This window comes from Hakea prostrata, chromosome 10, assembly GCF_041222555.1.
Source record: "Hakea prostrata isolate BN-2017 chromosome 10, UWA_Hpros_2, whole genome shotgun sequence".
NCBI lineage: Eukaryota > Viridiplantae > Streptophyta > Magnoliopsida > Proteales > Proteaceae > Hakea > Hakea prostrata.
Genome location: NC_142609.1, coordinates 19,542,087 through 19,568,335, shown reverse-complemented (window position 1 = coordinate 19,568,335; position 26,249 = coordinate 19,542,087). Strand labels below are relative to the sequence as shown.

At 38.1% G+C, this 26,249-nt stretch overlaps 2 protein-coding genes across 2 annotated transcripts in view; one reads left to right on the top strand and one right to left on the bottom strand.

Moving 5' to 3' along the window:
• Nucleotides 1–1,229: 1,229 nt before the first annotated feature.
• Nucleotides 1,230–26,249, bottom strand: part of LOC149002249 (protein REBELOTE-like) — a gene marked incomplete in the record, with an annotated part of 144,148 nt that continues 119,128 nt past the window's right edge. The window contains 7 exon segments of the mRNA XM_089138515.1: nt 1,230–1,937; nt 2,715–2,809; nt 2,893–2,982; nt 3,285–3,491; nt 17,338–17,664; nt 23,994–24,296; nt 25,627–26,157. Coding sequence (XP_088994641.1) covers nt 1,775–1,937; nt 2,715–2,809; nt 2,893–2,982; nt 3,285–3,491; nt 17,338–17,664; nt 23,994–24,296; nt 25,627–26,157 — 1,716 coding nt within the window.
• LOC149002251 (uncharacterized) lies at nt 9,509–10,914 on the top strand. Its single transcript, XM_089136991.1, has 3 exons — nt 9,509–10,091; nt 10,203–10,346; nt 10,487–10,914. Exons 1-3 carry the CDS (start codon nt 9,509–9,511, stop codon nt 10,912–10,914), a joined length of 1,155 nt encoding a protein of 384 aa, XP_088993117.1.

Sequence of the window (26,249 nt, the reverse complement as noted above, 5' to 3'; positions counted from 1 at the left end):
TCATTTGGATTATTTCTTTTTCTGTCAAAGTATGCTTCAGGTTTGTTACAATTACATATGGTTGATTTTAAGCCTGTGACAACACCTATGTTTCCTTCATTCTCTATGGACACTACTTTTGAGCCTTTCACTGATTTACTCCATTTCGTAGTATTGTTGGTGGTCGATCACTTGTTATGATCTTTCCTATGCAGTCAATTCTATTTGATAGTTTATGCATGCTCCTACTGTGGCTGATTTTGCTTCTGTGAAGCATATACTTCATTATGTCAAAGGCCTTAATTGGATGATCTTCTGACATACCAGGAAAGTTTTGAAGTTGTATGGTTTTCTTGATGCTGGTAGAGCTGGTTGCCTAGTGTCTCTCGGCTCTACCATTGGTTTTTGTACATTCTTGCGCTCTAATTGTATTTCTTGTAGTGTACAAATGCAACTAACGGTTTTTGTTTTCACACTGAGGCTAAGTATTGAGCTATGGCTTCCACAACAACTAACTTGAGTTTTCTTCTTCATGATATTGGGGTTCCTCAACCCAATTCTACTATATTTATTTTGCAAAAATGTTAGCATTCTTCATACAACATGAACCAAGCATATTGAGCTCCATTATAATTTTGTGCGAGAAAAGGAGGCTACGAGACATCTACATGTCTTCTCATCATCAACTACTTTTTTTTTTTTTTTTAATCTGAGGTTCATCTGGGCCAGTTTACGCGTACCTCGACTACATCAACTAGTTGTTTTATTTCCAAGCCAGAATCTCAACCGCAGTTTGAAGCTTTATGTTCCAAACTCGGTCACATTCCACTGCAATGTAAGATGGGAGGTGTTGAAGCATCAAAAGCATGTGTAGCATGATATATAGACTATGTATAATTTTAGTAGACCATGCCGAATACTATAAATATAGATCATTGTATCACTCCATATATTGATAAAGAATATCTTCAATTGTCTCATGCCAGGAAACTTTTTTGAGACATGAATTTATTTATTTATAATACAAATACAAAGGGGAAGACGAGACATGGAATGCGGAAAGGATTCCAAGTGACAAATATTAAGTGCTTACATTCACAAATTATAATTAATATATAAAAACTTAAAAAATATTAAAACTAAAAAAAAAAAAAATAGAAGAAGAAAAAGGGTTTGCTCAGTTGGCAAAAGACGAATACTCATAGTATGAGGTCAAGCTTTTACCTAGCAAAAGCTGGAACCCCAAAGAAACTACAAGAGGACAAAAGAATTTGCAAGTAAAATTTCAATTCTAGTGCATAGCTTTACTCTATGCACTATCATAGATACTCTACCCAGATGAACTTTTAAGACTCAAAACACAAGGAAATCTTCAAATTGCAACGCATGAACAATGAGAATTCGTATATCTAGAAAGAAATCAGTGCTTACAGAGGATATTTCTGAAAGAACAGCAACTAACCATAAATATAAATTTTGATATAATACCACCATTTTGTATACAGCATTACTCTCTCTGCAAAATTTGATGCATTTGTTTCCAAAACAAGAGCAGCAGAATTATCTTCAGAAATGCAAAACATGAAGGTGCAAAGCAGCACAAATCCTGTGAATTGAAAATTTGACTCCAGGAGATGTTGAAAGACAACATGAATCTCCACAGGTCTGCAGAAGTCCTCAGCCCTTCCACAACCGCTAGTATTGCTCCCGTAGTAACAAAGATAAATTGAGTTCTTCCAATTATCTTTGTTTCTCACCAACTTTCACATGGCTACACATTGAAACCTAAGCCTGGCTAATTCCTCAATCGAGTTCTTTGCTTCTTTTTCCTGCCATTCATTCTCCCATTGATAATTGAATTCACATTTTCATTCTTAACTTCACCATTATCAGTGACATCCATCACATGTTCATGAGCCTGCACTTGTTTCCTTCTTGAATCTTTCTGGTTCTTCACACTGCATTTTACAAATATTATGACAAAAGGATTTATCAAAAAGCAAGATAACCCATCATTGAAAGACAAAAAAGGATCTGAAATGAATTATTTTGGAAATATACAACCCCTTTTTCTCTAAATGTAACCAAAGAATGGCTCTGACATGAACTATAAGGTCATTTAGGCGGACATAATATTTTGAGAAAAGAGAGCATTTTCATTAGTTAATTAGCTCAACTTAATGAAAAGAAACATGCCAGCAATTCACACTTTTCAGATCCCCCCCTAATGTGCACATTGATTAAGTTTTCTTTGCTTGGTCATAAATCCTTCATAAAAAGATCATTTTGCACTTAACTGTGAGTTTCAGAGATACCTTTCCCATTCAAAATCTGCATCATAGAAAACATTTTGTGCCGGATACATAGATAAAATGATAATAATGCAAGAAAAAACAGATTTTCATGACAATGGGAAGTTAGTTACTTGTATGTCAGACCACTGTGTAACAAGTGTGAACTAGAAGAGAACAGAACTATATCTATTTGATTGTTCACAACAATACCTTCTAACCATATAAGCTCAAATTCTAAGGAGTCACCACAGCTCGACCTATTGTCCGATTCAACCCATTACCTACCATAGTCCCAACAGAATACTCAACTGGTGCAACCCAACTGCACCTCATGAGCCACTGTTGATCCTCATGGAATATTCATACCAATAGTTCATATGGAACAGAACAGTAGGGTGGACTAATACAGCATAGGAAAGAAAAGTGGCAGGTCAATGATACCTCATCTTTTCTTCATGACCACATCTTGAGGAGGATCTTTTCATAATGCTCGTGTAATACTGAGTAAATGGTGTATTTCCAGTACATTTCTCAAGCTGCAGAGTAAACAGATACAAAGTAAGAAATAATATTCAAAAAAATCCCCCTTACGAGTGGATCAGAATAAATTAAAGCCAACCTGAAGAAATGATTGCACAAGTTCCCTGTCTTTTGGTGAAAACGCAACCTCATTTCTTTTCTTTTGTACATACTCAACATTCTGCTCAACCTGCATACCAGAAATTGAGGTATGTAAATAAATCAGTAGAAGCAGATAATTGATGAAATGAGACTGCATACATATTTTCCAGCCATGTACAGTCTATATGGTGAAACCTAAACAGATAGACGCTTAAATTGTAAAACTCATGGGGGTTTTCTCATTATCCACAAAACAATCCAAAACAAACTACCAAAACATCAAGGTTAAGAGGACAACATGAGGTCACGCTGAAAAGCTTGGATGATTAGTTTATTTTGGATTCATGCACGGTTTGCTACATTCAGAATAAACTTCGTTCAAAAATATACCTGATCTATTAAACGTTTCACTGGACGCCGTAAGCTTTCGGCAGTTGTTTTCTCATGGAATTTTCTTAAGTGAATCAAAGGAATTGTTGCTAGTTCAGGGAAGGATATGTGATAGCTCCATTGAGCAAAGTGCGCTGCGAGTAGCTCAATTGCAGAAAGGATACACACTTCGTGGAATTCCAGTGATTTCAACCACTGCTTTGGCACCTGTGTTCACAAATTGTAATATTAATTACGACATGATTAATAAATACATAATCCATTACATGGCAACTTCATTTATGAAAGACTAGCTAATACCTAGGGAATGAGATGGATCAGTAAACTAAATTATGGGAATGAAGCGCAGTGCATTGGAAGAATGGCCTGAATGAGAAAAAAATTAATTATGATTACTGAGTTCCAGAGTCACCTCTGGCTCCTGAGAAAATTATCCACTCATAGAAACCTAATATTTGACACAACCATATTAGCCAAAGAAGGTTCCTACAAGGCACCCAACCATATGCCCTGCTTCTCTCATCTCCCTTCATAGAATTATCATTTTCACATAAGAAAAATATTGTGAAGCAAGAGAAATTATATAAATCAACAACAAAAACTAAATGACAATTCCTACAATATATTTGTTACAAACTTACAACCGCTCACTCCAAAAGCTAGAGCTGTTAGGAAGCACATACAGCGACACACATGATCAACACCAACCTACCCCATGTCTAGACATTTACATGGCTCTGCACAGGACACCATCACAAAGCAGTGCTATCAAGTGGCATGGAGAGCAGGCAGAGGTGCACAAGTTGTAGGGCATATGCACAACACCACACAACACAAAACCCTTACATGTTAGACTATAATTCCAATGAAATATAATGTTTGCCCAAAAAGCCAGTCCACTCGTTCGTCAAATACAAATATTAGTTACGGAAATATTTCATATCAAGGATGATGTTCCGTGCCAACATACCTCAGTAAAAGCCTGAATGGTCCTGTTTGGCCCTTGAATGAAGCCCTAAATGGATTTCACACACACACACAGCATTCAACAACAACAACAACAACAACAACAACAATAAGCCTTGTCCCAACTAAATGGGGTCGGCTACATGGATTCTTGCCCTCCAATCAGTTCTATTCGAGGCCATGCTAGATACAAGGCCTAAGCTATACATATCCTTTCTCACCACTTCTCCTAAGGTTATCTTAGGTCTACCCCTAGCTCTTCTAGTTCCTTCAATATGGATTATATCACTTCTCCGTAAAGGAGCATTTATAGGTCTCCGTTGAACGTGGCCGTGCCACCTCAAACGACTTTCTCTAAGCTTATCACTTATGGGAGCAACTCCCAGCCCAACTCTAATATGATCGTTTCTTATCTTATCCATCCTAGTTTTGCCACTCATCCATCTTAGCATCCTCATTTCTGCTACATTGAGTTTATCTATATGATTCTTTTTAACAGCCCAACACTCTGCACCGTACATCATAGCTGGTCGAACAACGGTCCTATAAAATTTTCCTTTAAGCTTTAATGGAATACGCCGATCACATAAGACCCCGGACGCACCTCTCCACTTCATCCACCCTATTTTAATTCTTTGGGAAACATCATCTTCCAAATCACCTCTTTTACTTATGATTGAACCTAGGTACCTAAAACAATCACTCTGAGAAATCTCTTTATCGTCAAGTATCACCACCTCATCATCTGGCCGATCATGACTAAAGTTACAAACTAAATATTCTCGTCTTCGATCTACTAAGTTTAAAGCCTTTTGATTCCAAAGCTAATCTCCATGATTCTAATTTGGTATTAATCCCCACTTGGGTCTCATCAATCAACACAATATCATCCGCAAAAAGCATACACCAGGGGACCTCATCTTGAATGTCTTTGGTTAATTCATCCATTACCAGTGCAAATAGATATGGGCTTAAAGTTGACCCTTGATGTAGCCCAACTGTTATCGGGAATTCATTACTTTGTCCCCCCACTGTTCTAACACTAGTCACCGAACCATCATACATATCCTTAACTATATCTATATATTTACTTGCAACACTTCTTTTCTCTAGTACTTGCCAAATTAACGCTCTAGGGACTCTATCATAAGCTTTTTCTAGGTCAATAAATACCATATGAAGATCTTTCCTACATTCTCTATACCTTTCCATAAGTCTCCTAATTAAGTAAATAGCCTCCGTTGTAGATCTTCCTGGCATAAACCCAAATTGGTTCTCCGTAACTGTAGTTAAGTGTCTCAAACGGGTTTCAATTATTCTCTCCCATAATTTCATCGTATGGCTCATCAATTTAATGCCCCTATAGTTATTACAACTTTGAATATCTCCTTTATTTTGGTAAATTGGAACCACAACACTTCTCCTCCAATCATCTGGCATTTTCCCTGTGCTCATAATCTTATTAAACAACTTAGTCAACCAAACTAGTCCATGGGTTCCTAAGCTCTTCCATACTTCAATTGGGATTTCATCAGGACCTAAGATCCAAGGATGAGGTTATTCACTGCATTAAACTCAAACACTGTAACTCTATTACAAGAGTCCCCAAATCTAAATACACTCTTCAAAAACGCCTCAATGGTCTTCCCCTTTCTGCAAGCAAGCTTGCCCCCAAACAAATTACAAATTGGCTTTCCCCCTCTACAGTCACACTCTTCCCCTTAATATAACCCAGCAAAACCCTAGCAGACGCATTCCTGACAAAATACTTTCCTGTAGCGAGCAAAAGATCTCTTCCCATGTTTGGAATTGATCCCCAACCACACTCTCATACTCTACCCCTATGGTGTACGCCCCTCAATATTGGTGTCCTAACAACTGTTCCCTTCAGTTTCACCTTCCTGTCAAGGTGAAATGGAACATCATCCTCGAGGTGAGGTGAGATCAGAAGCTTGATCTTCACATGCTTGCTGCACAACCATGTCAATGTTTCTAGAGGCCCAGTAGCAGGCCCGTTTCACAAGGATGCAACTAGTGCCCAATGCCAGTTCCCAGTTCAACGACTCACAGGTTTTGATCCTTTCCATTCTTCACCGAAGCCTCAACTGAAGGGAATCAACCCAACCGGTGGTGTTGCATTATCTCAATCCTTGTAGACAATAGTAAAGACCCACTGCTCCGGCCCACGTCCAAAAGTTGGCACCCCACTCACTGCGTTTCGAGCACAGAATCATCAATTCTATTACACATACGCTCTACCTTAATGAAATCACCACAGCCCCAATTCCCAGTTACAATCCCAATATCACCTTGCCAGTCTCTCATCTCAGTAATCTGCCCACTATGAAATTTGTTAATCAATTCAGCAACAGATGCACCATCACCTGCTACCTTAGTAGATAATCAATTCAGCAACAGATGCACCATCACCTGCTACCTTAGTAGAAGATGAAGGTTTATCCACCTTGACACACTCCGCCCAGTTATGGAGTTCAACACCCTAACCACCCTTATATGTAGAGAACGCTTCTAGAGAAATTGGTTCCTGATACAAGTGCTGCTTTGATTGGACGAAAAGCCCACATGATGCCTCATTTGTCTCCCAAAAAAGGCAGTTGGGTCTATATTGTTGATTATTGGGTAAATAGTGATACTATTGCAATGGTCCTCATTGTCCGCCAAAAATCTACAGGTTTTCCCTCTGCACAATTGCCCCAACACAGGAAAAAAAGGCATACCAAATGTTGCTTGAAAACCTCTCGGCCATAACAATTTCTATGGCTTCATTGTCAACCATGGAAGGCAGAAAACATATGCCGACAATTAATTCAGTCCATGAAACTTACCTCTTCCTTAGAAGCATCCTAGTGAACAAATCCCTGAAGAACTTGTTGTCACTCATGGTTCCTCCAAGTTTGTTTTTAACAGCGACAAACCACACCACCGTCATTGGAGTTGAAGTTTCCTATGCCACCCCTTGCGGCTCTGTTTGGTTCAGCTGTGCAGCCCTTCTCAACACAATGGAAGAAGTAGGACCAGGGGGTGAGAGGAAAATAGCCCTATTCATATTCTTTTAAAAATGGGCCATTGGGTATTAAGAGTCGTTTTTGGGGCCACACGGGCACTAAACTAAACACTGGGTTGCCCAGTTACAAAACTCTGAGAGTTGGTTTCAATTGGAGTTGGGCCTGGATCAAATGGCCAGGTTTAGTCATATGAAATCGATATTGTGGCAAGCATGGGTTTGGGCTTCTGAAACAGCCCACCAGCGACTGACCATTGGATCAATCAACAGTTCAACACTTGGGCTTTGAACTTGAAACACAGTGGGCCTGGTTTCGACTTGTGTAATTAAAACTCCGGCCTTCGGGGTTTGAACCAAATGCATAAACCGGTCTAGAGTAGACTGACCGAACTCCCAAGCCCCCCCCCCCCGGTGTAGTCTTCTCCATGTTTGGCAAAATGGCTTCCTAGTGACTGCTCATACACCTCCGACAACTATTTCCCCTATACCTCACCTTAATGTCACCGCTTGGTCATCTAGTTTGAATGCATGACCAACACCCTCACTCTTAAGTATGGTAGATGTCCCGAACAAAGTTCCATTCTCCTATTCCGCTTCTTCACCAAGTTTGGCAAGGAGCCCCAGTCGTTTACCATAGTTGGCAGAGGGCCTGAGGCGAGCAACGCCTCAATTGAAGTCCATAAGGCGGTTGCCTCGGACGCAATGGACCCTAGGCGACCGCCTTTGTGGGTTTTAACAACCATCATTTATTTTATTCCAAATCAAAAGCCAAAAAATGAATTTAAAAGTAGATTCCAATCGGAAAGCAACTAATGGGTGAAGGGTTATATAAGTGTTACATGGGATCATTTTTAACATTAAATCATTTAAAAAAAATTGAAAAACCGAGAATTTCACTTTACTCAGTCGAGTGAAATCCCCAATTCGAGCCCTAACCCCTCCGTCTCTCTTTCTCTTTGCCTCTACCTCTCGCTACTCTCTTCCTCTCGATCGGCAGCGACAGCCGGTGCATCATGACGCAAGATCGTGCGACTCACTTTCTGTTTTTCCTCATACGAAAACCACCGTATCAGTTGCAGGCTTGCATCGACAGCAACCTCCAGCGGCAGCACCGTGTGACTCACTTTCTTCTTCTTTCTTCTGCTCTTTTTTTTTCCCTAAACCCCTTTTGTTCACTGTGCAACTCACTTTTGCAGTTGCAGGCTTGCAGCGACCAAGTTGCAACGGCCTCCGGTAACTTTGTTCACCATCTCAGGCAACGGTATGTCGCCAAAATGCTTCTTTTTTTTTCCTTTTTTTTCTTTTTTTTCTTTTCTGTATTGTAACAATGTTATAAGTTGCTACTCGTTTAATTTCTATTTGGAGATTGTTAACTGATTATTTACTTCTCTGTGACTTGCAAATTGCAACTAAAGATCCTGTTGTGGTTCCTGTGACATAGCTACTTCTCTGTGACTTTCACATGGTTGGTATTCATGTACTATTCCGATGTCATACTCAGAACCTACTATTTGGTGTATCTGAGTTTTCTTTTTATTTGTAACAATTCTTCTTCATTGATTTTGTTCCATCTCTGTTTCATCTACCAGATTATAATGATTCTTCTCTTATTTCATTGTGTCTCTGTTTCATCTACGTGACAGTAATCTTTCTTTTCATAAATTTGTCAAATATTCAAGGAATTTTCTAAAAATCAGAATCAAATAACCCTGGTTATTTTCTTTTGTTGTTTGGTTTTTTCTGATAGTTTAGCAACTTGGTAATTCAGGTCCAGCCATTGGATCTAGGTGAGGTTTCAGCAGTGATTGTATTCTCATAAAATGGCATTCAACCATAATTGTTTGCTCATCTATTCCTTTGACCAAGTTCTATTTGACTAGTTTTGGAATCTCTCTCCCCCTAAGATTGTTCTCTTATTGGGGACTTATAACTTGTTAGTAATAACCGAGACCAGCTAATATTAGTTTAATAGCTTCTAGCCTATTGATTATTGTTGTTTATTAGCTTCAATGTATTTTTCTATTATTTTTATTTTTTAGAATAGAAGCTTGATTATCAATTTATCATGAAGTTAGATGATTAGATGAATGCATAGGATTTTTATTGTGGTGTGGAATGATACAAAATTAAAATTATATGGTATCATTATCAATTATATTATTGTTTTCTATTTTGGCTAATTATATGTGTATGTTTCATGTTTCTTACTGTAGATATTTATTAGTTATTTACAATGACCTCAAGGCCCTCAACTGATAATCCAGCGGCTGCTACTAGTCAGCCTATTCCTAGTGGGGGTGAAGGTAGTTATGATCCCTCGAAAGACCCGAAGAGAAAGGCCAAGTCAAATGACCCAGGGTGGAAATATGGGTATTGGCCAGATGTTTCTGATAGGAATACAGTTAGATGCACTTTGTGCAACATAAACTTTAAAGGAGGAATTAGAAGATTGAAGCAACATCTAGTGGGTGGATATGGGGATGTTGTGAAGTGCACTAAGATCACTGCAGAAATTGCCCAAGAGATGAATGCAGTGTTGGTGAAAAATAAAAACAGGGTAGTTGTTACTGATTTGGATAATGAGTATGATGACATTCAACAAGTAATTGGACAAGAAAATCCTATTCCTGCCTCTACTGAAGGAGGTACATTACCTAGTGTAGGGTCTGAGGTTGAGGTGTGCTCCAATATACCAAGCTCTAGGACTGCATCAAAGAGACTGAAGAGTGCCCTCAATAAGGCACCGGTAAGGGGTCCCATGAATATGCATGTTGGACACACTCTTGAAGAAGTTGTTGAAGAAAGGAGGGTTAAGGGTGCTACTTACACAACAATCTTGAATAGAATGAGATCCGCGAAAGAAAAGAAGTGAGTGGATAACCACATCGCTGATTGGATCTATCAGTGTGGCATTCCATTCAATGCAGTTAAAGCTAAAAGCTTTGCGGTGATGGTCGAGTCTAAAGTACAATATGGTTATGGGTATAAACCCCCAACTTACCATGAAGTCAGGGTGCCTTTATTGAAGAGTGCAAAAGAAAGAACGATGGAGATAGGAAAAATTATGAAAGGTATTGGAAGATATATGAATGCACACTCATGTTTGATGGGTGGACTGACAAAAAGGGTAGGCACCTCATCAATTTTCTTGTCAATTGTCCAAAGGGAACATTCTTCCTTGGTTCTGTGGATGCATCTAGCCATGTGCAAGATGCAAAAATGCTCTTTCAATTATTGGATAACAAAATTGAAGAAATTGGGGAAGAGCATGTAATTCAAGTGGTGATTGATAATGCCTCAAATTACAAAGCAGCAGGGACATTATTAATGGAGAAGAGGACCTCATTATATTGGACTCCCTGTACAGCCCATTGTCTTGATTTGATGCTAGAGGACATTGGGAATTTGAAACAATATAAGAAAGTGATAATTCAGGGGAAGAGAATAACCACTTTCATTTATTGGCACACAAGATTGCTGGAGGCCTTGAGACAGAAGACAAATGGCAGGGATCTTGTGAGGGTTGCAGTGACTAGGTTTGCCACTTCATTCTTGACATTGCAAAGCTTATTGAAACACAAGGATGACTTAAGGCACTTATTCATTTCTGAAGAGTGGACAAAATCCAATTTGTCCTAGACAGAAGCAGGGAAGAAAGTAGCTAAAACAATTTTTTCTACAACAATTTGGCATGGTGTGGAGGATTGTATTAGAGCATCACAACCTCTTATTATTGTATTGAGGATTGTGGATGCTGATGAGAGACCTACATTGCTTGAAGTGTTTGTAGCCATGCAAGAGGCTAAGAGAAGAATAAATAGGACAATTTTGGAGGCAAAGAACGACTGTGGAAGAAAGTCATACAAAATAACTGATAGGCGATGGGAGTGTCAGATGGAAAGACCTCTATATGGTGCAGCCTTATTTTTGAATCCTAGGAAGTTCTACAACTTAAATATTGTAAATGATTGTGACTTGATCAGTTCTCTCCAAACTTCTTTCAATGAAGTAGTTGGAAGACTAGTGCATGATGCACACATACAAGATAAGGTATTGTCCTGGGAAGTGAATACAAGCAAGTTAGAGGTCCTTTTTCCACAACTATGGCTATCAGACAGCGTACAACTATGAGTCCTCGTAAGTTTTTACTTGTATGTATATATATATACATTAATATAAAAGCTAGAGTTATATATATATTAAACTATGAATCCTCGTAAGGTTTTTTTTTTTTTTAATGCTATAGTTACATGGTGGGATACACATGGAAGAAATGCTTTTGAGCTAACAAGGATTCCATGGAGGATACTAGGCCTTTGTAGTTCTTCCTCTGGTTGTGAACAGAATTAGAGCACATTTGAGTTTGTAAGTATTAAGTGATTCAAGAATTTAAAACGCTTTCAAATTTAAATTTAGAAGAATGACTTGGGATTCTTTTCAATTGCTTATGAATTTAGATTCACCAAGAAGAGGAATAGGTTGGAACATGAGAGGTTGAATGATCTAGTTTTTATTCAATACAATCGCCGTTTTCAAGAAAGGTTCAATGAAAGGCGATTAAAGAGTAGAAATTATGATCCACTACTCCTTGATGAGCTTAACTGAAGCAATGAGTGGATGGCATGGTTATCAAAGCGTCCGCCTAGGCAGCAAAGCGGTTTCTGAACCACTTAAGTTGTTGCCGCTTAACTAACGGGATGATTTCTTGCCGCTTTTTTCCTTAGGCACTACCGCTTTGCCACCTTTTGCGACATATTGCCGCCTAGATGCTAAAGTAACTGTTTTTTTTACATTTGTAATTTGTGCATATTATTTTTTTCTTTTTTTTAACCATAATTTATTCTACAATGCCATATATAAATTTAAATATGTGAGCCATTTCATAATCGAGGCCCAATTTGTAAATGAACTCCTAGGCCCAAAGTGCCTGTCGGCACAGAATGTGAAGCATGAGCCATATTCAACATTGATAATCAATGAATTATTAAATAAACAATGACTTGGAAATCGGAATAATGAGATCTATTAATTTATCATGTCGGCACTGTTTGGTTAAAAAAAGGGAAAAATGGATACATCAATTCCGCCCTACCCGACGACCAGAGTACAACGCTTCATTTGGCATCACACTATCATAGAGGTAAGTAAGAATGTAAAATTATTACTTTCATTTTTCACATTGATTACTGATATAGTACATACCACATAATTATTGCTATGAATCTTATGATGCTTGGTGAGATGAAGTTATGTTTTTAATCTTTTTTTGGATAATTTTTCATAATTGTGATTCTTGAATGTTTTTTTATTTTTATTTTTATGAATGTGATTGTTGAATGTTTGTTTAGTACTTTAGTTTATTATAAAAAGTATTTGTATTAAAAAGTAGTTATATTAAAAATATTGACTAAACTACTTTGGTCGCTTTATTGCCGCCTAAGCGCCGCTTAGTCGCCTAATCGCCAAGACGGAGCCCCAATCGCTTTGCCGCTTTAATAACCTTTGTGGATGGTTAATCATCCTGATTATTTAGTCCATCCTAAGGGTGATCATACTTGGAGCACTATTGATAGAGCTATAGGGACATCTACATCACTTGAGGGCCAGAACAGACCGAGGAGATGTCAACCAAGTGAGTCAACATCTGCTGGAGTTAGTATATGTTACTCACGTCACGGGTCTTTGGAGAGGGTGGTTGAGGAACATGACTCTAAGTTTGATGGAGACATGGAAGAAGTGGAAGATTTGCATGATGATGAGAACATTGTAGATGATTTTGGTTTGAGATCTACCTCTTTGGAGCAACAACAACTTCGAGAAGATCTCCCACTTGCTACCACTTTGCTTGATGATGATTAGAACTAGCTGATTTATACTTTCCTATAGGGAACTTTAGATATGGATTGTGAATTTTTATTGGGAATTTTGGATATGGATGTGTTGTTATATTTGGGATATGGACTTTAGATTTTAGATATAAGTGAGATTGTTTGCTTAAATATTTAGAACTTTCTATTTAGATATTTGGCTATATGTTTTGTTTCATTTTCTTCTTTTACTTTTGAGGATATTTGGCTACAGCTCAACAATGTAGAAGAGGTGGAGTTGTAGGTGCTGGTGGAGGTGGAGCCATGGAGTTGTAGGTGGTGCTAGTGTTGGTGACATTTAAAAAAGGTATGTTGTCTAGTGTCTATTTGTTTTGCTCATGCATCTATGTGTTTACCATTTACTCACATTTTATCGTATCTTAATTCTTGTTAATGATAGTATGATACTTGAAATTTATTTAGGACCTACTATGTGTAGTTTGTAATATGTTGGATGACTTGAGGTAGGCTAAATGGCTAATATTAGTTTTTTTATTATATAAGATATGATAGCTTTATAATGAATTAGTGTATGATATGTACACTAAAAAGTAAAAATTTTACATAAAACGCCTCGACCGCCTCAAAAGCACCTCGAAGGGCACCTTGTCGACTCATCGCCTCAACTAGCTAAAACCGCCTCGCATCGCCTCATCGCCGTGACAACTATGCCATTTACTACTCTCCTCTGCCCTCTGTTCCTCGCCGTCTTTCAATTTGTGATTCTGCCTAGTAATCTTAGTACAACCTCGCTCCCCTCATCATAGCCATTCAAATTGCAGTCATTACCACTCACTTTCGATCTAAGTACTGCGAGGTTCAAAAACCTGAGCTTGGTTTTAGGTCTTTCCCATCACCGAACTGAATTTCAAGGCTCCCTTAAAGCACGCCCAAGTAAACTCCAGCCAACACCTCCTTTAAACCCAATCCAACACATCTCCTTCCAAGTTTTAGAGAGGTACCCCCAGCATATGCTCATTCTCCATTTGGTGTTCCCAATAAGAAGAGCATAACTTCTAAAAGCCATCCCTGTGCACTCCCATTACTAGAAGATAGAGATAATGCCATATTGCCTACCTGGGATTGTTATGGCTCTGATACCAATTGTTAAGGCCATTGGATTGAGCTTTAAATGGGTTCACTCAAACACAAATAACACTCAAATCTTATAAATTAGATTTAGTGTATTCAATGCATCAAACTCAATAACTAAACACTATTACAAGACTCCAGATCTGAATACACTCTTCAAAATGCCCCAAGGGTCTTCCCCTTCCAGCAAGCAAGCTTGCCCCCAAACAAAATACTGATTGACTTCCCCCCTCTCATAGTCACACTCAACCCTCTTAATATTAACCCTAGAAAATCTTAACAAATGTAATCCTACAAACTACATTCCATGTAGGCAAGCATAAGATTTCTTCCCATTTTTGGAGTTGATCCCTACCACCACACCCTTGTACTCTACCCTTAAGGTGTACTCCCCTTAATATTGGTGACTAACAGGTCCCATTGACCCACCCATTTGTTACCTCAGTGGTAACACAGCCAATCAATTGCCAAGTCCATCAATTCAAGAGGTTCAAAATTCTCACACACCCTCCTCTCCCCCCCCCCCAAAAAAAAAAAAACAAAAAAAAAAAAAAAAAAAAAAAAAAAAAAAAAAGGCTTCAAATTTCAATGGCACTCCAATCCAAAAGATCTCTCATCTCTATAACCCCCCTAAAATTTTTTCTGTTTCACCATCTACACCCTTCAATTAAATTTATAAATTTACAGAAGAAAACTTATCTGGTACATAGCCTGTTAACTTCTAATGTTGAGTTAGCCATTCAATATGATGGTAATAACAGAGACAAATATTCTACTTGGAACTGTCAAGGTCAGCCATTCAACAGAAGAACAAATGCTTGTGAAACATTATTTATAGCCCAAACATCAGTAGGAGTGGCTTATGCATCCAGGCAACGATGACATACCTTGTTGGCATTTCAAGAGTTTTGTTGATTTATCTTTATTGCTAGTGATATAACACCCGAAACAGAAGGCCAACTACAGGATCAATTAATGAATCAACAGGACAAATTAGGGCTTCTCAGGAAAATTCCAATATCAAACAAATGAACAGCAGCAAATTAAGGTTGATTACACCCTGTGGCTATGGAAATTTGACTCCTAAATCCTGCAACTAGGATTTCTAGGGCTTTAGGGGGAATTTTTGGGTTTAGATTCAGCGAGTAAGTTTAGGGTAAGGATATTAGAGAAATAACTCTGAATTATGTTACTTTAAGGTTCAGATTCAATTTCAGAGTTCTAAGGTTTGAAAATTAGGATTTTCTCCATTCTAGGGTTTCTATAGGAGTGGCTAGGGTAGGGTTAGGGTCCAAGGTAGATGAGGGAGAGGAGATGAGGAATCCAAAAGAGACTTGGATTGGGGTGAGGGGTCAGGGAGATATAGGTATTGGGAGATTAGGGTTGCTAGGGTTTGTGTGAAGAAGATGAAATGCAGAATTAAGGTTTTGGGTGAACAGACTAGCGCTAGGGTTGGGGTCAAAGGGTAGGGGACAGGAAGGGGTATTGCAGCCAAAAGGAGAAGGGATTAGGGTGGAGAATTTGAAGAACTAGGTTTAAGGTTTTGGGGAAGGGAAGGTGTTTCCGCAAGAGAGAGGGGGAAGGGAATTAGGGTTGCGATGGGAGGAGAGAAGCAGGAGGGTAGGGGCAGGGGTAGGGATGTGTACTTGTTGGTAGGAGAGGAAGATGGAAAAACTTCAGAAAATTAGAATGCTTCAAGGCTGCCACAGGTTTCCTCCCCTGGAGACCCTACAAAACCCACTCTGTTCTCCTTCAATCAAATTTATTAATTAATCATCAAAAGTGACTTGATTCATGTGTGTGGCTTTATTTATAGCCTTACAATGAAGGAATCCTACTAGGACTCAAATTGGAAAGTAAATCAAACAAGGAATTCTATTTACGAAACTCCTAATTCAATAACAACTGCACAATTATAGAACTCCTAACTTAAGAAGGATCCAATTTAGGATAAGATTTTAACCATTCCTGACTAGACTAGGACTCTTTCATAACTTGACAAAGAAGATTTGGACTCCTAACAAGATGTTGATTTAGACTAGGTCAAATTGGGTTGGACCAGACATACCCAAAATTACTGGAACACCCTTAATCTGGTTCGGTTCTTCCTTGGGGCCGTAGGGTACTGGGGCAGCATCCCTAGGCCCTATTTTGCCCTTGGGGCCTCTCTTGGCTGGCCCTTCCACTTCACATCACTTTGTTTTAGGATAAAAATTGCTTAAATTGCCTAGTTTTTTTATAAATTGGTTTTCTCACATTGGGCCATGACTATATACTCATTTCATATTGCATTAGTATGGATTCTATGTTGCATAAATTAACTAGAATTATCATTGCTGTACATGACATACTCATCGATGCGCACCTAGTGCACCTTGACACCCAAGGTCGCCTTGATAACTAAGATTCAGTTCTTGTGTAACCTACAGATCAAGGAAACAAGCAAATAAGAATAAAGCTTCACAATAGATCAACAAGCTTTATTCCACCAAATTGTGATCAAAATTACATGGATCGCTGCCCTCCAATCAGCCAGATCAAGGTCATACTCGATAAAAATCCTAAACTACGCATGTCCTTCCTGACTTCTCCTATAGTCATTTTAGGTCTTCCCCTAGCTGTTTGAGTTCCCTAAATCCAAATCAAATGACTCCTCCATGCTAGAGTATTCAATGGTCTACATTGAACAAGGCCATTTCACCTCAATCAACTTTCTAATAGCATATGATGTGACAAAGCTACTCTCAGATCAGCTCAATAAAAATACTTGTTTAGCCACTCATTCTCCTCATCTCCACAAAATTGAGAACATCTATGTGATGCGTATTAGCTATCCAATATACCACACATGTCAAACCCAGTATTATAACACAACCATACATCCCAATCAAATTTGGTCAGCTAAATGAATTTTGCTTTGTCAATCAACTCTATTTGAAATCATATGCACTCAACAACAATTCAAAAAAATAATTGAAGTAACAGAGAGAAAATCTGAAACAGGAAAATAAAGTTAGCAAAAGGTAGTAGATAATGAACAAAGTACACAAACTAGAAAACCAAATACGTAAAATGGGCTTTATCAAATTCTCTGTTTCCTAACCTTCAGGATAGATGAAAAGTTGAAATCCTTTCCATGTCTCTCATCAGGCTTGCTAGTTCTACCATATTCCAGACTATCCAGCAATAACGATGAGATGGGAATAAAAACCCCACTAGAAACGGAAAGATGATTGAGCATTTGTACACATTTCAGTCTCAACGGCAAGTATCGTGGCCCAGGAAAAAGGTGAGCTACACCACTTATAACCTGAATGATCAAATAAAGCAACTGCTGGAAGTCATGATCTCTAATGTTTGAGGATATAAACTTGGCCCAGAGATCAATGCAGTTAATGTACTGCCAGTTTGATATCTTATTTAGTGCTTCCTGCATCAATAAAATTATATGAATCATAAGCCCAGATGGGGAAAAAAAAAGAAATTCATTGTAAGCTAATAAAAAATAAATAACCACGGGCATCAAAACATAAGAACACCATCTTAGTGCTTCACATAATATGATGTAAGACTAAGAGAACCCCAAAACATCCACACTGACTTTACAATTAGTGCTGTATTGCCATGGCATCAATGGGTTCACAATGCCATATTGCTGGCATCTTGTAAGAAAACAAGCGATTAGATTAAGGGAGCCTACTTCAACTTGATGCCCAGAAATAAAATAAAAAGAAAGATATACTAATTTGGGTGTCGACAAAATTCCCCCCACTCTGCTGCCATTAAGACTCTGCTAACAAGTTCACGGTAGAAACACTGGAAATGAAAATCTTGAATCAATATGAAAAAGGCTAAAGCTTGAATGAATGAATGAAGTAAGAAAGTTATGTTTTTAAATCGAAAATTTTAAAAACTTTTCACTGATCTGTTTAATAGTTGGAAGCATCAGGTTGAAATATGAAGTCAGTGAGAGGCTTTTTGGTCTGCAGCGAGGAGAGAATTGTCTTAATATGCAGTTTGAAATGAAACAATCCAGTCAACCAGGACTTAGCAATCCTAGTAAGTCAGGAACCCCAATGATTCATGCAAGAAGTTACTGATTCAGTGGTTCACAGCACTGTTCACGTGAACAATGTCATGAAACAGTACTTTTACTGTGATATATTTTCTTTTTCTATTTTTTGTGTTCTAGTAGCCATTGTTTAGTTTCCCTATGTAACCAGATTAGGATACTTCATTTACAATTCTACTTCTCAGTTATATATTGAAAAAGTGAAGGAGTTTTGCTCTCGAGCAACCGCTACTCTAAACAGTTTCTCTTTCTCCTTCTTCTCCCTCTTCTTTGTTGCATATAATCTCTGGTTAATATATTTGCTATTTTGTCACAATTAGCATCGACAGTCACCAATCTTTGGCCATTCTTTCTGTAATTCTAGCCTTTCACAGTGTTTGATATTTTCTAAAATATATGAGGCATTGATGCAGGTGCGCCACCAAATTGGAGGACATCTTGGTAATTGGCCTTCAATCCAATTGGGGCCACATCAGATACTACCCACAATAGCAGTATGGGAAAAAGGAACAAGTAAAGGAATCTTGTCTGAGTTGGTTATTTAGCTGTTCAGGGGAGCTTGTCTGCAGGCTTATCTATCTGAGCCCACTTGGCCGGGCTAATGTATTCAGAAATTTGGATGGGTAGAATCCACTGATGACTTGTCAAAATTGTTGCTCTAAATCACCAATTTGGTCTGCCATGTATAACATCCTTACTGGGATTCTTATCTCCTAAGAAAACAATTTTAACAAAAGATCAGAAATAAAGGGTCAAAGCATTATGAACAAGAAGACAGAAGTGACAGTAAACTAAAGATGCAGTGGCAGAAACCAGAATGCCATGAAATCGTAAACAGTGGGCCTGTTCTATCTTAGTAACAAGTCGGTAAAATTTTATCAAGATCTGATTGGCACATTTCCCAGAAAATCCAAGAGAGTTGTAATAAGCTGGATTACAGAGGCAAAAATAAATTAGAAAGTTGAGGATTTCAGAACTGTTAGGGAAATGACCCAACTACCCTCAATGTTTTGATGATCACAAACACACATAATTGGGATCTAACATTCTACTTGTATGTTTAAGATAGACCCATTACAATACAAAGCAAAACACCCGTCAGAGCGCACGTTGCATGGAAGCAGTCTAATTAGCATGAAAGATAAATTTTAAGGACTCAAGGCATGGAAGATCAATGAATGGACATCCCTACATGCAAATAGATTTCAAGACTCAAGAATGAAAAAAAGACCGTACTTGAAGACCATGCATGTAGTTTAGGAAAATGGCACATGTAATTGCATGAAATTTTCAAGTTAAGAGTTTCATGAAACTAATCATATGGGGAATATGGACTATTGGCTCAATCCCTAGAGGGTGTAAATGAAATTTCAAAAATATTTTTGGAAAGCCCTAAAAAAAGCCCACGGTTTGAATGTCAGTTGATCATGAGCCAGCTGATCAACTGCTAGGGTTCCAGAGAGCTCAGGGTATGTACTGTGAAAGCACTCTGGTCAACTGCCAGAGTCAGTAACCCCATGGTCAATGGTCTAGGTCGACCGTCAATTGGCCATGGAGACAACTGTCACTTTTAATGGCTAGTTTCCAACCGCTTTAATGAGATGGTTGACAAGGAAATCCTCAGGGTCGACCATGAGTTCAAAATGCGACCATTTTCTATCAGTTGCGACCAGTTTGACTCAACCTTTTGTCTTAAATAGGGCTCATTATGACACTCTAAGGCATGACTTCCAATATATGAAAAGCCCTCATAATTGTGCCATCACTTTAGCCATTTAGCCTTCCTTCAATCTAAAGTCCCGTTGAAGATTCATTCCTCTTCCTAAAGAAGATTGTAGTGTTGATCTCAAGGTAGAGACTGGAGAAAGTCTGAGGCTGTTATTGCATTCATTACATACAAAGGGAGGGTACCACCTTAAGGTTTGTAAGACTGCATTTTCTTTTATTTAAATTCATTATTTGTTATTGGATGCTCTTGCCTAGAAAAAGAGGATTGTAAGAGGTGTTGTGTGATGTGTCCCTACCTAACATACTGAAAGGGGAACATTAGTGAAATTTTCCTAGAGGACTAGAAGGGAGTGGACATAGAATCGATAGTATCGAACCACTATAGAATTTTAATGTCTAGTCTATTGCTCTATTTATGTGTCTTAAGAATTTTTTTTCTTTTTTTAATTGTCAATTAATTGCAAAGACAAGCCCAATTCGTTGGTCTCAACCTACTCCCCCGCCCCTCTTCTACACTGACTTCCAAGAACACCATCTTAGATGGAAGCAAACAGAGTTTACTTAACTCAACTGATAGATGAGCAAAATTAATTTTCTTTGTGGACAGAGAATTAAAATTAAGAAAACATAATAAATAGTGTCCTGGATTGATTCTATAGTCCTAGATTGACTCTACTGATTGGTTGAAGTGTCTAGCAATTGTTGCCAAATTGTGAGCTGGTAAAGAAACTAGTGTTTTATGCTGTTCACATAACATTTGAAAATAAATTCAAGGAAATTTTGATATTGAAAAGCAAACTGAAGAGATCCATAGGCCAAGGGTGTTCATTCACTTCTATAATCCATTGGATAGCTTGTTGGGACTTGTTAGAATAAGTCATAAGGGGCATAGAGGGAAGCAAATAGAGGTCTTGAATTAGCACCACGTGCAAATCCCGAGATAGGGTTTTGCCCACCTTTTTTGGTTATCTGATATATATTTTTTTTCCTATTGGGCTGCGCCTCTAGCTCTTCTTCTTTCTTCCTTGCTCTGTTTTCCCTCTATTTACAGGAACCACCCCAATTAATAAAAAATCTGCATCCCAAAATGAAATGCTTCTTCAATCCCATCATGGATGCCTCAGAGTTCTGTTTCCCGAACACTAGGTACAATGCCAAAATTCATAGTTGAAGAAATAATTATATGATGATGGATAAGGAATGAGCCCGATGCAGATCCAGCACCAAATTGGCCTATTTTCCCTTGAAATTAACCTAGGCTTGATAGATATAAGTGGTAGGCCTTTGTTTAATATGTTAGTGTGGTCATTGACCTATTCTATGGGCCCAAAATTCAGGTCAAGTATGAAAACAGTTTAATTAATTGCTTTAACTAATGTAGATTTTACCTAAGTTATAAGGGCAGAAAAGTCTTTTCAAGTCAGTCTAGGCTAGTTAATATCTATATTCTCAATTTACATCAGTTTCTTTGCCCTAATCTCAATACAACTTATGTAAGGATATAAACAAGCCCCCATCGATTAGATTAGAGAAGAGAGCTGAATGTTGAATGAGAGCTTCCCTTTGAGCACTATGTGTTTTTATTTTGATTTTGTCAATTAGTTTGAAGATCCACGTCTTACGACTTCCAGTTGTGTCAATTAGTCTGAAAAATCAAATCCCAGGAAAATTCTAAGTGAAACCAAGCTTAGACTCTTGATAGAGGTTGTATAGGAGACAGCCTTTGATCTCCATCTTAAGGCGAACCCCATCCAGGTTTTGGCAGCCTACACACCATTTCCCTTCTCATATCATCCCCTTCTTTTTCCCTGAATTTTCTTGAATTTGCATTTTTAAGTGACCCAAAATTCAAGGTCATATCATTTCAATCTAACCTTCAAATCTGTCCCAAAATTCAGGTACATCAACCCCCCAAACCCTAGTGACCTTACCATCCAGTCTCAAGATATAAATATTTTCTTGAATTTTCGTACTCCCTCAAACCCCTAAAACAAGAACCCTCATATATCTCAATTTAGCCATCCTAATTCCACCATACTTGGGGTACATAAATATATTACCTACATTTCTTCCCAAGTTTAAACCCATTTTGACCACTAGTGACCCAGTTTCCCATTTCAATGAATTTATCAATCTCCTACGGGATGGGCTATGTACCCTGGAGATCCTAAATATCATTAAAGAGTGTATTATCATTAACCACAAAACCACCAAACCTTTTTCCCTAAAAAATACCATATGGCCATCACAGTCCAAATCATGGGAACCCCATATTCCATAAACAAATAAAATAAAATAAAAAGAAACCTCTTAGTCCCATATAAGTTGGTTCTATTGAAAAAAAATCTTGGAAGAAGCAGTCATCATTAAATTGCAGCTGCATCAGAGCCCTACTGCCCTCTCTGGGAACCATGTTCAAAACTGCCATCATTTACTAAGCTAGCCATTTCACCTGTATCAAAGTGTCCACAGAAAGAACTGGGAAGAGCTAGATATTGAGACATCAGGGTAGTTGTGAAAGGAGCTGGGATTGCTTATTTTCAAAGCAAAAAGAACTTGAATCTAAGATCAGATCAGGAAATCAACAATAAGAATGAATAGGTATCTAGCAGATTTCCAGAGGAAAATGCATCTGAGACTAAGGTAGAAAATTCAAATCGAACCTAGTAGAATATAAACGGTAAACAGGTAAAGCAATCAGGTATGGAACTGATTTTATTCATCCAATAAAAAATAAAAAATAAAAACCAGGTATGCGAGATTGACAATTTAGTATGGTCACAGGGTACAAGAGAGTTGGAGGCTTGGAGCTGACTAGCGATTATGATGTGATGATAGAAGGTGAGGAAGAACAAATTACGAATCACACCAAAACCACACCCAAAATCCACCAGGTAAAACACACACCAATCCACAGAACACGCTCAAAGAACAAAATACTTAGAAGGCCGTACACTTGTTAATAGCTAATCAAGAAATCTGGATTGACTTAACAATAGCAAAAGCCAGAGTCAGGACAAACTTGGGGGAGATAAAACACTCCAGCCTTTTTGGGGGCATACTCAATTCGTTGGTCTCTCATCCGAGGTAACCATTTAAACCAAAGAAATAATATCTAGAAGACCCCATGATTTGGACTGCTAACTCCTCCGGGTTCATGATAACATGGAAAGCACCATAACCTGCAGTGCATACTGATCCTGAATTGCAATCATGCTGGCTATCATACTGAATCTGATGGCTATGTAGCACCTTCTTCCCTGCTACTGCTGCATGAATGGTTTTATGCACCAGCCACCAGGACATCCAAATTTATCTCAACCATGTATTGAACACACTGACTTGACCAATTTTTAAAGGCTTATTCTTAAGCTTTATGCTGAAACATCAAATGGGTACATATATGGGCCTTCTTTGATTTTAAAAGGTTTTCAAACAATCAAAGTTTTAAATCAATTTCAAAACCTTTGATCAGAGACATGGAGAAGTCCGATTTCCACACAAAGGTTATGTATGCTTTATACCACAACATTACTAACAAGATAGAAACAACAAGTAACAACAACTGGAATACGGATGTGAAAACAATTGCTCATATTTTATCAAGGAAAACTAAATGAATTTTAAAATTATTTAGAGTACAAAAAACCATAGTATGAATTGCATAAAGCAACACTAAAGCAAGTTGTTCAACCTACTAGATTTGATGCTAGGGACGTAGGAAGAGACTACAATCCCAACGTAGGCCAAGAACGGACCAAACATGTGAGATTTTAACTAACAGGCAACAGGGTATCATTTTCTCAAGCACAGTCCACAAACAAGCCAAAGAACCATAAAAAAAGTGAATAAGAAGGTTATGGCGTCTCAACAGGATGTGACAGTCATGATTTTTTGACTGTCAAGACTCTAAACGTTGCAGCACCAAGGCTTTTAGATGATTGATACCTAATGCTTACCTTTCTCTTTGTTTTAAAACTGTGCTGCATTATCTTTGCTAGCTGTTGGACAGAGACCAGCGCCCAGTTGAATGACTTTTGCACATCCGCAGAACAAAGCTTGACAAGGCAGTCAGACAGAAATTGCACATGTTGCAGATTGGCGGGCTCCACAAACTTGCTATGTGAAATAAAAGACTTATATGCTTTACCCAAGCAGGTATCAAAGCAATCTGAATGTTGTAACAGAGCTACATCCCACATGATGAGAAATGAGGATTCTGAAAGAGCGCCTCCTCCAGTTGCCCATAAATGAACTGAAACCTACAGCCAATTTCATAGGTTAGAGAAGCACCAAAGTAGATGCGACACATCATGAAGAAAGGTATAGCTCCTCTATAAGCACAACACATGAATTCAAAGTGTACAAGGCTGTATAATGCTATAATACAGATGCAAAGTATACCATATGCTGCCAATGCAGAGCTGTTCTAGTGGTGAAACTAACACCTCTTAGTGAAGAGGTCGTGGGTTCGACTCTTGCTAAGGCATATTAATATCCCCATTCCCCGGCTTAATAAGCCCCTTTGTACCCCCAAAAGAAAAAAAAAAAAAGTATAGCATATGTTAGGAGATGCGGATACTGACATGTTTGTTACCGTGCAACAATGCAGTGCTGCAAATACCTTACAGGCTCATCCAAACAAGAACCCAAAAAATGAACATACATAATAGGAGTGGCTTACAATCCTTGATCCTTGGAAACAGTTCTAATTCAAACTTAAAAGTATTCAGTTTAATTGTTGCAAAGTTATCCCAGTTAATTGTTGCATATCATACAGGGGTATATTATGACAGTTTAAAACATGGCTATACAGGAAGAAAGGATTCATATCTTGAGTTTTCAAGAGTTTAACACAATTCAAATGAATTCAGGTGAAGAATATAGGAGTGGTTTAAATAAATCCTTAATCCTTGGAAACAGTTAAGGCCTCCAATGGGTTGGGAAGTGCATCCATTTAAGCTGAGGGAGACCTATCTTATTAGGATTATCGTCTACTCTTCTCTAAAGAAGTTCTTATATGATGTATATAAAAATCAACTTGTAGAGAAGTGAGTCCACCATTCCAGTTAAGGAAAAAAGGAACTACTACTTTTTAACATTAGAAATGGAATTTCATTTTCCCCAGAGCTGATAACAGGGGGGGAAAGAAAAAAAAAATTGGTATGAACAAGTACCTAGCAAGAATCGCTTAATGCTCAGCGCTTTCGAGACATTGGGAGAATTAACTAACATGAAGACTGTCCTGCCAATGAAGGTTATAGAACAGGCTTCAATAAATCTACATTTGAGATGAACTTGATTGGTGGGCTGAAGCTTGTCGTTTCCTAAATATGACTAGTATTTCTTTTTCCTTTTCCTCGTTTGCTTCCAATGGATTACCTTCTTATCTTTTATGTACTTAATGATTGGGAGTAAGGACTGGCCCTTCCCTTCAGCCATTAATGAAATACTACGTAAATTTCATTGAGTAATGTCATGAGTTAGAGCAATTACATATTCATTTTGCTAAAATAAATTCATCTGGTAATTTCTTTATTAGAATCATCAAAATTAAAAAGATAAACGATAAAGTTAATGAGAGGAGTTTACCTTGATAAGTCTATGCAGCAAAAATGGAAAAGCAGGAAAGAAAATGGTAGATGCTCTGAGACGAGTCATCACAAATCCCAAAATCTCAGAATTAGTGACTTGATTCAAAAGGAAAAGCGTGCTCCTCAAATAAGACTTTATCAGTGGCTTTGCTGTTTTCCATTTTGAATTATTACTCAACTCCAATATGTTCTCTTTCCTGCTATTAGCAATTGAGATTCCCAGAAGTCTTCTAAATATACCATCTGCCTCACCAAGCATGAACATCAGTATCTTGCAGAAAGTATTGCTCTTCTGAATTCTCCAAGACAGCTTAGAATCCATGCTATCAGTTCCATAGTGGCAGGCTGTGCGGTATGCATTTAGTAGATTAGGAAGGGCAGAAGTGTTATTCTGCTCGATGACCAATTGACACCATATGTCAATACTAGAGGTAGTGAAAACCTTGCCATCACTTAAATTTGAGCAATCTTCACCTGCACCTGCTTCCTGATTCCCCTGGTCCCTTTCCTCACCTTCTAGATCAGAGTCCTGTCAGATAAAAATGCATGAGAAGTTATACGGACAGCTCAATCAGAGGTTCAGTGACAGAACAACACAAGAAAACTGAAGTCAAAAATGCG